The 13,837-nt window shown below is 40.8% G+C and overlaps 1 protein-coding gene across 3 annotated transcripts in view; it reads right to left on the bottom strand.

The window, feature by feature from the left end:
- Positions 1-13,837, bottom strand: part of GPM6A (glycoprotein M6A) — a 236,106-nt gene that overhangs the window by 24,550 nt on the left and 197,719 nt on the right. For all 3 annotated transcript variants that reach the window (XM_063136164.1, XM_063136162.1, XM_063136163.1), the window contains one exon: positions 9,863-10,019. In XM_063136164.1, coding sequence (XP_062992234.1) covers positions 9,863-10,019 — 157 coding nt within the window. The remainder of the gene's footprint in view (positions 1-9,862; positions 10,020-13,837) is intronic.

Here is a 13,837-nt window from a genome sequence, read left to right as displayed (position 1 = left end):
TAGACATTAAAGTAGCACCCTTTGTTGTTCTAAAAGAGCTAGAACCATCTGCTCAGCCTCTACTATGAAAATAATCCTGCTAATCATGAAGCCTTCATAGAAACAGTCTTTTCTACCTCTCTTTTCCTTGTTAGCTGATACATAAGACACATTCCGGCCATGGAGAGATCCGTGTTTCCAAGGAGAGTGATTAACTAGAACTCTCTGGCCAGGGCAAGATGTTTTGCTGAAATGAAGAACAAGATGGCACCCTGTCCCATTCCATGTTCAAAAGCCAACTGAACTAGCTATTTAATCTTTCATTAACACTGGCAATGTCACAGCATCCTCCACCAAACCTAAAGGCAGCAAGCTAGCTTAGGGACATTGGGTAGGTTGCTTGGCACATAGCACTCTCTTCCAAGACCTTGCTACTCCCTTCCAGCATCTGCCACCTGAGGTGACTGCCTCATTCTGTGTAACGCTAGGGCCTGCCTCGCCTCTGCCTCTTCTTGTTGAATTAGAGCAAGGGTAACTTGCAGCCCTCGACCTAATTTCAATAGTCCTCTTCAAACTACCAATTCAGACCTTTGGCAAGATTGATCAGTCTCTCCCCTGGCACTCAGGAAAGAAGAGGGAGAGAGAGAAGGAGTTGTACAAGCTCTCTCCAAGCAATAAATGAATATATGAAGGAGGTTAAGGGCTAGTTCTGCCTGCTGCCACCATGTTTATTGGAAGGAATTATCTGCATGTACAGATGTATATCTGGAGAGATCTTATAGGCAAGGAGGGTCCTGATTGGCCAAGACCCATCCTTGGATGTAGGAGATCTCTGCATATATGTCTTTATCCACACAGAACTCTTTCTCATGAACATTAAGCAGTTGTTTGTTGGGGAAGTATTGTTGCAGTGACAGTGGTTGGAGCTACACCCCTCTCCACATGGTCATTCAAACGTGGAGGGGCTCATGTATACCCCTACTCAGACAACAATCAGAAGAGGGTGGCAGAAAGAAAGAGAGAAAAGGGGAGGCCCCTGCCTTCATTTCACTCTGGCTCCACCCACCACTGGCTTTAGCCCCACCCACCACCAGCATATAGCCCCTGACAGACGACCCCCAAGGGACTGCAACTCTTGACAAAAAAAGGTTACTCACTCCTCATTATTTCATTATTATAAAAGCTACATTTGATCACAATAAATGAAACAATACTGAGAAGAAGAGTAGAAGAGCATTTTCCCTTAGTTTAAATAGACCTTCTTGCAAACACATATTTGCTACCATTCTCAAATTATTTTACAGTCCCTTCCCTGTTTTTTCTTGCCATTTCCTTCTTCATGGCTATTCTATTTTCTGTCTCTTCTTCCCCTTCATGCCCCATAGCAACTATGTTGGGCATAATTAGGAAAGAAAACCAAACTGCCAATATCACAATGCCCTTATACAAATCTATGCTGCAACCATTCTTGGAATAATGTGCATAGTTCTGGTCACTACACCTTCAAAAAGATATTGTAGAGCTGGAGAATGTGCAGAAAGTGGCAACAAAAATGATAAAGGGGCTGGAAGAACTCCCCCATGAGGAAAGGTTACGATGTTTAGGGCTGTTTGGTTTCTAGAAAACACCAGTAAAGGGGACATGATGGAGATTATACATGGTATGGAGAAAGAAGATAGGAAGGCATTTTTCTGTGTGTGTCATAATACTAAAACCTGGGCTCATCGCATGAAGCTGAATGGCGAGAGATTCAGGACAGATAAAAGAAATACTTCTTCACACAGTGCATCGTTGCTACCATAAGATGTAGTGATGGCCACCAGCTGGGATGGCTTTAAAGGAGATTAGAAAAATTCATGGAGGGTAAGGCGATCTAATCATGATGGCTACATGTCATCTCTAATATGCCTCTTTATGACAGCTGCTGAGAACACAAGTAGAAAGGTGGCTCTTGCACTCATCTCCTGCTTATGGGCCACTGTGTGAACCTAAAATCTCTATTATTATGGATAGCTGTTCCAGCATTACATACTCTATACAACTATTACGTAACAGTAAACAGTCCTGCTGGTCAGTTATGTTTATCATGGTTACACATAGGGTTCCCAACTAATGGGAGAACTACTATCCTGGCTATTTTTTTAATAAACAATTCTGGCTTCCCTATTGTCAGGAAAGAAAGGTGAAAGCCAGATTCCCCATTTCCTACCATAATTTTCCAGTGACTTAAATTATTTTAATAAATTGTTTGGCACAGGTATGCAGAACACATGCCAAACACCTGGAACTCTGAATATATCTGCAGCAGTGTCACCAGGAGACCTTGAATTCCTCTTCCAGAGAGCAACAAGGCACAGCCCTGGGCTTTCCCATGTTAAGTCCCATTGATTTCAATTCTCAGAACTTAACTATTCCATTGAAATAACCAGGAATGAAACATATTTAACTGTCACAGAATCTTATTCAGACTATTGCTGAGAATTTAGTTCCAAATAATCACGCATTGCATTGCATTGCATTAACCCTCACTTCCTTAAACGAGAAAATGCTTTGGATGTGTCTGGAACAAACCAAGAAAGAGGAATGCATATATACCTTAGAATCATAGAATCATAGAATAGCAGAGTTGGAAGGGGCCTACAAGGCCTTCGAGTCCAACCCCCTGCTCAATGCAGGAATCCACCCTTGACAAACACTGTACAACAACAGGAAAAGTTAAAGGTATAATAATATTACTACAACTTAAAAGTCACTAAACTATAAATATAGAGCACACGTTTTATTTAAATTGTGGGTGTAATCCCCAAGTATTATTTAAAAAAAAAAAACAATAAAGAAATAATGAAAAACAATTCTGTGCAGTACAAACAATTCTGTGCAGTACTGTGCAGTACTATGAGAATGACAAATTCTCATAGAGCCCAGCTCTGGCTGCATAGGAATGAAAGAGATCCATAAGGTGGAAATGATGGAATAATAGTTCAAATCACTCCTTGCTGGATGCTCATTGAATTCAGAGAGAGAATTGCACAATGATCCCAAAACAAAGCCAAGCGCATTTTGGCCTATATGGCCTTCCTCAGTGACTTGAATCAAAACAAAGATTAATTCTTTTAAAAACATATCCAATAATATACATTGTTACAAATATGAAAAATTATAATAATCACTAATACATAAAAATCTATCTCACAAGATTAGATCCAGGTGTTATTTATACAATTCTTTATATGCAGCCCAGCTATCCAATTTTTTTGGTGTGGCAAATACCAAAAGTATTAGTGACTTTTAATCTGTAGTAATATTATTATACTGTTGACTTTTCCCGTTGTTGGGTAGGTCTGGAACATCTTCCATTCTGCCTGGTGAAGAGCGTAATCTGAAAGATTACTTACTCTTATAACCAAATGACATTGATCTGGAATTGGAAATGAGCAATGAGGTAGTCATGGTTGCTGATGACAGAAAATATTCGGCATGATAAAAAAAACAAAAAAGGATTGAGAAGAGCTCGAAAACTGGGTGAATAGGCATTAAAATAGCAAATGCAGTTCAATGTAAGCAAAAGTAGAGTGATGCACATTGGGACAAAGTTCCCAATTGTCATATATGTGCTATTGGGATCTGAGCTGGCAGCGGCTGACCAGGAAAGGGATCTTGGGGTTCTGGTGGACAGTGCAATGAAAATATCAACCTAATTTGTAGCTGCTGTGAAAAAGGCAAATTTCATGTTGGGGATCATTAGGAAAGGAGTCAAAAATAAAACTGCCAGTAACTTATAATGCTTTATATAAGTCTGTTTTGTGATCCTGTGTTCAGTTCTGGTCAACACAGCTCCAAAAGGGATACTGTAAAGCTAGAAAAGGGCAATGAACTCAGGGCTGGAGAAACTCCCACATGAGGGGGGGGGGGGAACTACAATGTTTGGGACTTTCCCTTAGAAATAAGGCAAGTGAGAGGAGACATGACAGAGGCATATAAAATAATTCACAGTGTAGAGAAAGTGGATACGGAGAACTTTTTCTTCTTCTCATATAATGCTAGAATTCGGGGTCTGATCATCCAGTAATGCAAAATGTTGGGATATTCAGGATATAAAAAAAAGAAGTTAAACTATGGAATTTGCTACCACAAGATGTAATGATAGCTGCCAACTTGGATGGCTTTAAAGGGTGATTAGACAAACTCATGGGGAGGGGAGCTAAATGGCATACAAGTAATGGTGGCTCTATGCCACCTCTAGGATCAAAGGTAGAACAACTCTGAATACCAGTTGCCAGGGAGAAACAACTATTGCCCATCTGGTTGGTCATTGTGGGAATGAGGTCCTTGATTAGACAGGCCTTTGGTCTGATCCAGAAGGGTACTTCTTATGTTCTTATTACATTGTTCTAAAGGAGACCTTATTTCTGATTGTTTGGGCCAATAAAGTTAACAACTGCTTTAAAAAATTCTCTGGGAATTCAGAAAAATTAAATTTAGAGAACTCCATTTAAATTTAGTTAAAAAGTGGGGATATAGAAAGTGCAGTTTAGGAATAAAGATGCACATGTAATTAATGTTTCCTGGTAAAGCGTACTGTAACGATTTATATATACAAAAAGAAACCCACATGTTGCCTTTGAAAGGACAAGATTGCAAAATGAAAATATAAGCCATTTCTGTTCCAATACATCAAACTGTAGGGTGATACCCTACTAAACACCAAGATAACAATACTAAAAGATATAAGACTATCATGTTAAATTGATGTGAATAGCTCAAAGGAAGATGTATGTGGCAGATAGAAGGCTATCTTACAGACAGAGATTGAAATCTCATTAATGATTAAGAATTTCTGCTAACGTTTGTGTAAAAGGTAATAAATAACCGAGCAGTAAAGGCAAAACAATTAACTGAGAGAATTAGGATGACACAGAGCTACTGTCACTATAAAAAAATTAATCACAAGAGGATGGACAGATACCAGCAGAGAAATTCAAAGTGTTTACTCTGCAAGCTGTTTCTGGAACAAATACAATGAGTTATGCGTAGTGAAAAGTACGCTAATAAACAATGATAGAATCCTGAGCTCCTTGGGGAAATGGTCACGTCCCTGCTTGAGGGATCCTCTTACACTTCTCAAGAGCTAGAGCTCCTTGAGACAGATAAAGCCACAGAGCCATTTCTGTCAGGACACATGGGGGAGCCTGGGCCCTCAGAGGAGAGGAACATGGGTCTTCTCCTATGAGAAAAAGGGAGTTCTGCTTCAGAGGCAGAGGCTGAGCATCCACCCAGTCCCAGAGAGAGCCCTTCTCCTAAGAGGCACGTCAAAGGGGTCTTTTAAACGAAGTACCCAACTCCAAGAGAGAACTGAGCTGGCGGTGACCGGACAAGAAAGAGATCTTGGGGTTGTGGTGGACAGCTCGATGAAAATGTCCACCCAGTGTGTGGCCACTGTAAAGAAGAAGGCAAACTCCATGTTAGACATTATAAGAAAAGGAATGGACAATAAAACGGCCAGTGTCATACTGCCGTGATACAAATCTATGGTGCGACCACACTTAGAATACTGTGCACAGCTCTGGTCACCACACCTAAAAAATGATATTATAGAGTTGGAAAAAGTGCAGAAAGGGGCAACTAAAATGATTAAGGGGCTGGAGCATCTCCCCTACGAGGGAAGGTTACATCAACTGGGATTGTTTAGCTTGGAAAAAAGGAGACGAAGGGGAGACATGATAGAGCTGTACAAAATTATGCATGTTATGGAGAATGTGGACAGGGAGACATTTTCCTCCCTCTCTCAAAATACTAGCTTCATCCCATGAAGCTGATTGGTGGGAGATTCAGGACAAATAAAAGGAAGTACTTCTTCACACAGCACATAGTTAAATTATGTAACTCACTACCATAAAATGTAGTGATTGTCACCAATTTGGATGGCTTTTAAAGGGGGTTGGATAAATTCCTGGAGGCAAAGGCTATCTATAGCTACTAGCCCTGATGGTTGTGTGCTATCTCCAGTATTCAAGGCAGTAAGCCTGTATGCACCAGGGTGGGAGGGTGCTGTTGTACCATGTCCTGCTTGTTCATCCCTGGCTGATGGCTGGTTGGCCACTGTGCGAACAGGGTGCTAGACTAGATGGACCCTTGGTCTGATCCAGCAGGGCCCTTCTTATGTTCTTATGATGTTAATTTTGTTGCAAACACAGATATACCTAATTTTTTGCAGAGCTCTTTTTCAAAATTAGAATCACATCCATGGTTTCCAATTCTTGAAACATGCAGATACAAAAGTCTCTATGACCAAACGTCTTGCTCAATTTAATTTAAAAGGAAGCTACAAAGCTCCACTAGAAATCAGGCATTGTGAAATGAACAAGTTCTTCTTGTAGTCAGTGCTACATACTAGAACCTTTATATAGCAAAAACTTGATTGCCATAAGTTTCACTACTATATACACATGGCAATCACAAAATTTGGGCTAGGCATATAATGGCAAACTTTTGTGTTGTTTTGTTAAATAGAGCTTCATATGTTATTTTCATGAATACTTCTGGAACTTAATCTGTGCAAATTCCAGTAAAACTGAACTGATTCCAGTAAAACTGAACTGATTCATAATGCTCAATCTATTCTACATATCATAGTTTAAGTTATCCCCGCCTTTTGTAAATGCCCAAAAGATATATCAAAATGCATATAAAAGGCACATTTGTGGGATAAAATTAAATGCAAATTTTCATGCAGCTTTTTAAATAATTGCCAATTAATTCTGGTCAGAATGGATTTAAGGGTGAACCCATGAAAAGTGACATGGACTAGAAATAGGCATATTTCTGCCATCCCACATTTTCTTGGCACTATGTGCATAACTGGGTCTCATGGTGGATGACATGAGCCCATGTTATCCAAGAAAGCATTGGGTTGCAACCTAATATCCTGATCCTAAAGGCATTGAGTTGAAAGATCATTCCACTGAAAGCAGTTTCATTAATTTCCAATTACGCATATTTTCGATCAGAATATAAGCGCTTTAAAATGGTGAAGAGCAACGTTGTGGGGCACACAGCATTTCTTGAAGATGGGCTTAGCTTTTCATTTTTACAGTTTTAAAATGAAGATTGTTTCTTTCTTCTTTACTTAGGCCATGGCTAGACAGGGCGATATCCCTGGGATCACCCCGGGATCATCCCTGTGCGTCCACATGACACACAGGGGATCCTGGGGCCAGGGAGGGATGATTACCTCCCTTTCCCCAGGATAATGGGCACCACTTCTATCCCAACTTTTCCCATGGTCTCAGGATGGGCACCTGTCCCGGTTTCATCCCGGCTCCTTGCGAGTAACTGCGAGGAGCCAGAAGCTGAGCACGGGGCCCAGAACTCCTCAGGAGCTCCATGCCCATCGGGGGTGGGGTGGGGGGAGCAGGAGCTTGTTGGGTGGTTGTTTTTTAAAAAAACTTACCGTTTACACTAGAGCGCTCCTGCACTCAGTTCCAATAAAAAATAAATGGCGGGCGTGACGTCCTCTTCCTCCTGGGATGTCGCGCGTGCTTGTAGGCTGAGGGGGAGGATCTTGCGATCATCATATTGTGAGATCACACACACCCCTCCACCCCCCTGGTCTAGCCATGCCCTTAATTTAACTTATATTTGTATGTTTTCTATCAGTCTCACATATAATCAATAGTTTCATCTTTCATTAACACTCTTGTACTCCAGTGTTTTTATCTGTTTATATAGTATAGTGATGCACAGTCTTCCAGATAGTTTTTATTTCAATCATCCCGTTACCCAGTTATGGAATCATATGCCTCAAGTTACCAAGGCAACTGGAAGGTGCATCAACTTTCTTTTCCCACACAAATCAAATTAATAACCACTTTTCTTTTTCACATGCATGCTCATTCAGGCATTCAGAAAATTACTTACACCAATGTGTGAGGAGGAAGACATAGAATGAGCAGGCATATTCTCCCACCTCCCTCTGTCACCATTCTCAATCTCCTCATGTTCTTCTGAAGCAGGATACCTTCTATTCATGGAGGCTTCCCACACAATGTAGAAGGTAGCCCTGCACATGAGGAAGGTGATGAGAACACTTCTCACTCTTACTCCTTGTGTGTTGGTGTAAGTATGCTTCTGGATGCCTAAATATGGCTACATGCGCATATTATCCTACGTGTGGCTACATCTTCATTCTGGCTGCTTTTACTACTGCAGCTAAGCATAATGCCCCATCTAATGCGATGTAATATTCTGATACAGACTCTTAATTCCTATAGGCTGAGATTATTATGCATAGTTTAGAATACATTAATAATTACCGCCTTTATTGTTATAATAGCACAGGTGCAGACTAAGTGGGAGTGGAAGGATCTTGGTGTGTGTATTTGGAGCTTATTGTCATGTCTAACCCTACTGCCCCTGTTTCAGGAGAAGATGTTTCAGGTAATCAATCAGAATCAGATTCAGAACTAGAAGACACAGTGCCAGACACCAGCCAGCCCATACCAGTGGGGGAGGAAGCTCTCACGGGCGATTCCCCAGCTGGGAGTCAGCCCTCTCCAGAGCTTATCTCCTCAAGGCCAAATCCTACACACTCAGTGGGAAGTGAGGTTTCTTCTGGGGGTGAGTGTCCCAACAAACTAGCTGATGCTAGGATCCGCCGAAAGCTGAAATGCACGGCGTGGAAGAAAGGCATGAGAAAGTCGGTTAGATTACACCAGGACCTGCCTCCGCAACAGGCGCTCTGAAGTTTCAGACGTTTGAGAAGTTGCTACCCTATTCTTCTTGAACGGACAATTGTCTTGCTTAGTTTGCATAGTTTTGCCTAGGGAGACGTTTCCAAGAGGTCAAACTCTATTCAGGTAGAAGAAACCTTTATTGCTTAATAAAAGCTTTGTGGATTACTTAGCAAGCCTCGTCATTTCCCTCCCATCGAAAGTAAGAGCGTTCTGAGAAACACAACACTTATTTTCTCTCTGCACCATGCAATTATTTACTTACATGGGCTCTGAACATTGCAAAAAAGAGAATTAACAAGTGAATGCCTTGAAGAACAGATTGTGCATCCCACCCATGTGAGCTCCCCTTCTGTCATCACAGTGGAAGCGCAAAAACTAGGAGACTTCTTGTAATGTCCAAAACCAATCTCACAGAAAAGAGACATATGCAGCACAATTAATTTTAGCGGCAATGTATGCACAGCTTTGACCAACTAAAAGGGACTATAGCATCATGATATAAGTATCCTGCCTAAAACAGTGTGCTTCCAAAGCACAATCCCAGCTCTGCTTTGTTAAGGAAAAAAAGTCAATTATAATTTGGCCACTGTCTCAAAATGCTGAGAGTCACAGAATGACCATATGAAAAGGAGGACAGAGCTCCTGTATCTTTAACAGTTGCATAGAAAAGGGAATTTCAGCAGGTGTCATTTGTATATATGGAGAACCTGGTGAAGTTCCCTCTTCATCACCACGGTTAAAGCTGCAGGAGCTATACTAGAGTGACCAGATTTAAAAGAGGGCAGGGCACCTGCAGCTTTAACTGCTGCGATGAAGAGGAAATTTCACCAGGTTCTTCATATATACAAATGACACCTGCTGAAATTCCCTTTTCAATACAACTGTTAAAGATACAGGAGCCCTGTCATCCTTTTCATATGGTCACCCTAGTGAGTCACCCTCCTGGTGCCCAAATGCATAGAATATAAAGTTTCAAAACATTACATTTGAGGCCTGTGCAAAATCCTTAAACCTGAGAAAATAGAGCAGTCTGCTCCAAATACATTCTCAGGGACATTTTTTTTTGTTTAAAGAAAGTGTCTAGGAATTAATTAAAACTCTTTGGCCCAGCTGAATTAGCACAGGTAATCAAGGCTGCCCTATTAACATACCCAGGCACTGACACATCTGCCACAGGTGGTGATTTTGAAGTCCCCATAGAGATCCTTGATGGCGCCAGTTGTAAAAAATCCTTCCACCATCAGCAAAATGCCATAGACAAAGAAGGCAGCTGCTACTCCGTAGATCACGTACTTGAAGATGTCAATCCTGTAAAATGAAAAAGTATCCATGTTAGTAAGGTTTTAATGATGACTCTGAACTATTAGAACTTTTTTAAAAAGTAGATATTTTTCCCAGATGCAACGTCTCCAGTTGTCATTCCATAATAATAATAATAATGATCTCTGAGGTTGCTTATAGATTTTGTCTTATACATCACAGGACCAGTGAAACATTCATGCAAGAAATAGAGTACGTAGCTAGATGGGGCGATATCCCAGGGATCGCCCCAGGACTGTCCCTGTGCATCCACATGATGCACAGGGCAGCCTGGGAGCCGAGAGGGATGATTACTCCCGGTCCCTGGGATATCGCCCTATGCTTCCATCCCACTTTTCCCCATGGTCTTGGGATGATTTTTCTCCCGGCTCCTCATGAGTAAAAGCGAGGAGCCGGGAACTGGGCTCCTCAGGAGCTCTGTGCCCGTCGGGGGTGGAGTGTGGGGAGTGTGAGTTGTTTTTTTAAAAAAACCTCGTGTGCCTCTTTTCCTTTAAAAAAAATCCAAAATGTCGCATGCCACGTGTAGATGGGGAGACAATCTCATGATCATAAAATTGCGAGATCATCCCCCTAAACCCCCCTCGTCTAGCCATGCCCATAGACTCCTTCCAGTGTAATTTATTTGTTTCATTTTGTTTATTTGTTGTTTCAACCATCAGGGTCATTATCAACTTTACAGATGCAATACAGGTAAGCACACAAAAACTCTACAATGCAAAGAAGTAAAATACAAAAGATACCAAAAAGGTTCATTAGAACGTGCCCACAAATATGTAAAAGTTTAATTTAATACAAATTCAAATAAGAGACACTAAGAATTTAAATTAAAAGGTCCATAAATGTATAAAAGTTAATACTATTGATACGTTAAAACTTCATGTTAAATTTCATCATTACAATTCACCATACTGACCTCTATGTATTTATTCAAACACTGTATGCTGATGGGTGCAATGCAGTTCTGTAACACACACACAGCCTGGCAGCAACTTTAACAAGATTTATTATTTATTTCTGATATATTTGGATCACCCTTCTACTCAATGTGAAACACATTCCCACATGCACAGCTGAATGTGCAGTTGTTATTTTCAGTATAACAAGAACCATTCGGAAGAGTTGGGTAGACAGAGATGATTCATCTCATTCAAGTATTAGGATTGTGCACTCAAAGCCATTTTCCCTATTCCTAATCAATTGTTTGCTGCTACAGTCAGTATATATAGTATACTGCTAACATATTTCCTCTTTTTTCTGTTTGCTTTCTTTGTTTTGGTAAATGTTGCATTCAGTAAGAATGGCCTAGGTGTAAGAAAGTGTGCTTGTTGCCGTGTAAAATTAAGCCTTCTATAACCCTCTCCTTCCTATAGAATACATATTTGAAACCTGAAAATAAAGGCCAGGATTCCAAATGTGATCCTACGTAATCCTATGCATAATCCTATGCAGTGAGAGTTTATTTAGTTATGGTCACAGCCCAGCCACTGAAAATACAATATATGAGATCAACTAGCCGATACAAATATAAATGAAAACTACATATGCAAAAATATACATAGTGTATAAGATTCAATCAACACTAACTTCAGCGATAGTATCTATTAGTATCAGCTGATGTTAAAATGAATTATAGTAGGATTTAATAAACTGGTTCCTAACAGAGCATGCTTGGACACAGAATTTTGCCACCTTGAGAGTGAATTTACAGGAAAAGTCTGAAAGAAGGAGGGAGGAATAAAACTTATCCTGTGCATTTTAGAAAGAAAAAAACCAGCTAGGGTATGCTGGGAGTTGTAGGATTTTTTTCTGTCTAACATGCGTAGTATTGTGCCATTAGAAACAGACGGTTCCCCATCTTCACTGGGTGCATTCCCTATTAATTTCATGCAAGACCACACCAGTGCCTCAGGCTTTTAGAACACTAAACAGAATACGAATCATGACTAACCAACCCTGCCCCCAAACATTTTGCAACGCTTCACTTTCATTAAATCGAACTATTTTCAATCCAAAACTTTCCCAAGGATTTAGTCCTGATTCACAAGACTTTGATACACATCCCCATTTTGGGATGAGCAAATTTTCAAGCTGGCAGCATGACAAAAAGTCTGCTTTGTGTGTTTTTCAACTCTTTTGTTTTATTTTTAAAATACAACCTTACTGCACAATAATAATAATAATAATAATAATAATAATAATAATAATAATAATAATAATAATAATACATTTATTTCTTACCCGCCTCTCCACTTTGATCGAGGCAGGGAACAACAATTACATAAAACTGAATTAAAACATAATATACATTGTTTAAAACATCTTTTAAAAATCCTAAAACGTTCTAAAAACGTCTTAAAATTCCACTGGATAGGCTTGCTGGAAGAGATCAGTCTTTATAGCTTTCTTGAATGCTAGTAGGCTGTTAAGTTGATGAGTCTCCTCCGGCAGGCCATTCCACAGTCTGGGAGAAGCAGAAGAGACGGTCCTCTGGGTAACAGTTGTTAATCTAGTTTTTGCTAGCTGAAGTACAGCTAGCACACAAAGCCATGGCACATAGTAGGTATGGATCCCAAGATCCCCTTCTGTTTGTGGAAGGGTCTTTGAACCAGAGAAGGCTTCCACTAACAGCAGGGGGAGGCAATTATGTCAATTCCTTGTCTCCATTGCATCTCCATGTGCCAGCTCCAATGCTCTTACTGATGGTTCTCCAACTCTCCAGAGCAGATTTTGGGGGGGGGGGGGAGTCACTGGGAAGAAGGTGGAATCTGTAAATATTGCTTTCTCTCCCTTACCCCACTCCCATTTTAATGAGCAGAACTCTACTTACATGATACACATGGAACACTATCACCTCTACTGGACCCACCAAAAGAGGGCCGTGTGCAGAGTGAGGGGTTGGAGTAGGACATTGAGAGCATCATCAGATTGTGGGGTGGGTGGGTTGTTGTTATTATTATTATTATTATTATTATTGCATTTTATACTGCCCAATAGTCAATGCTACCTGGGTGGTTCATAAAACAGCTCTCCCCCTCCCAAAAAAATCAGATTTTCCAGGTCTTTTTTTGTGACGGAAAAACAAGCAGAGAAGCAGGAGTCACGCAGGAGTTGTACGGCGTCATGAAAAGGACCTACGAAAATCTGTGAGAGGCCAGTATCGAGCATGCTATAAAACACTCATCTGATGATGCTCGAAGTCCTGTTCCACTCCTTGCTCTCACTCCCTTTCGGTTTAGGCTTAGCACCCACCTGTCATTGCTTAGTACAGAGTGAGGTAATAGGTTGCCAGTTGTGAGGGCTGTGTAGGAATAGTTTACCCTTCTGACCTTTATTGAACTTTGACTGCAGGGTAGCTGTGTGTCCTCTCTCATCAATGTGAGCCCTCCACCTAATGGCTCACTGACCTCTATTTTGAAGGTAGGAAGCATAAATCCCGTTCTTAGCTATTTTCTTCTCTCCTTTTTCAGTTGCTGAAGAGGCTGGTGTTCTAGAGGGCCTCTACACAGGGCTCATGAGGCAGAATGAGGCCCACACTTTGTGCTTCCCTGCATTATAATGTGGATTGGCCTGAATTAAATTAACTGAAAAAGGCAGGGACTCTTTTATAATCAAAGCTAATTCCGCACAGTTCCCAGGGATCCTGAATTGCTGCAATAACACACCGTTCTCATTTTGTGCAATGTAGAGTCATTAAACAGTCTTTAAAAATGTATCAAGAAGACAGGTATGCCTTGGTGATGACTTCTGAACTATATGGTTTGAAGATCTCACTGGGTGGTCTCAGCATGCTAAGTGAAGACACCTTT

The sequence above is a fragment of the Elgaria multicarinata genome, chromosome 10 (genome assembly GCF_023053635.1).
Source record: "Elgaria multicarinata webbii isolate HBS135686 ecotype San Diego chromosome 10, rElgMul1.1.pri, whole genome shotgun sequence".
NCBI classification, from domain to species: Eukaryota; Metazoa; Chordata; class Lepidosauria; order Squamata; family Anguidae; genus Elgaria; species Elgaria multicarinata.
Note: the sequence above shows the minus strand (reverse complement) of the source record. Positions and strands in the feature narration are given on the sequence as shown.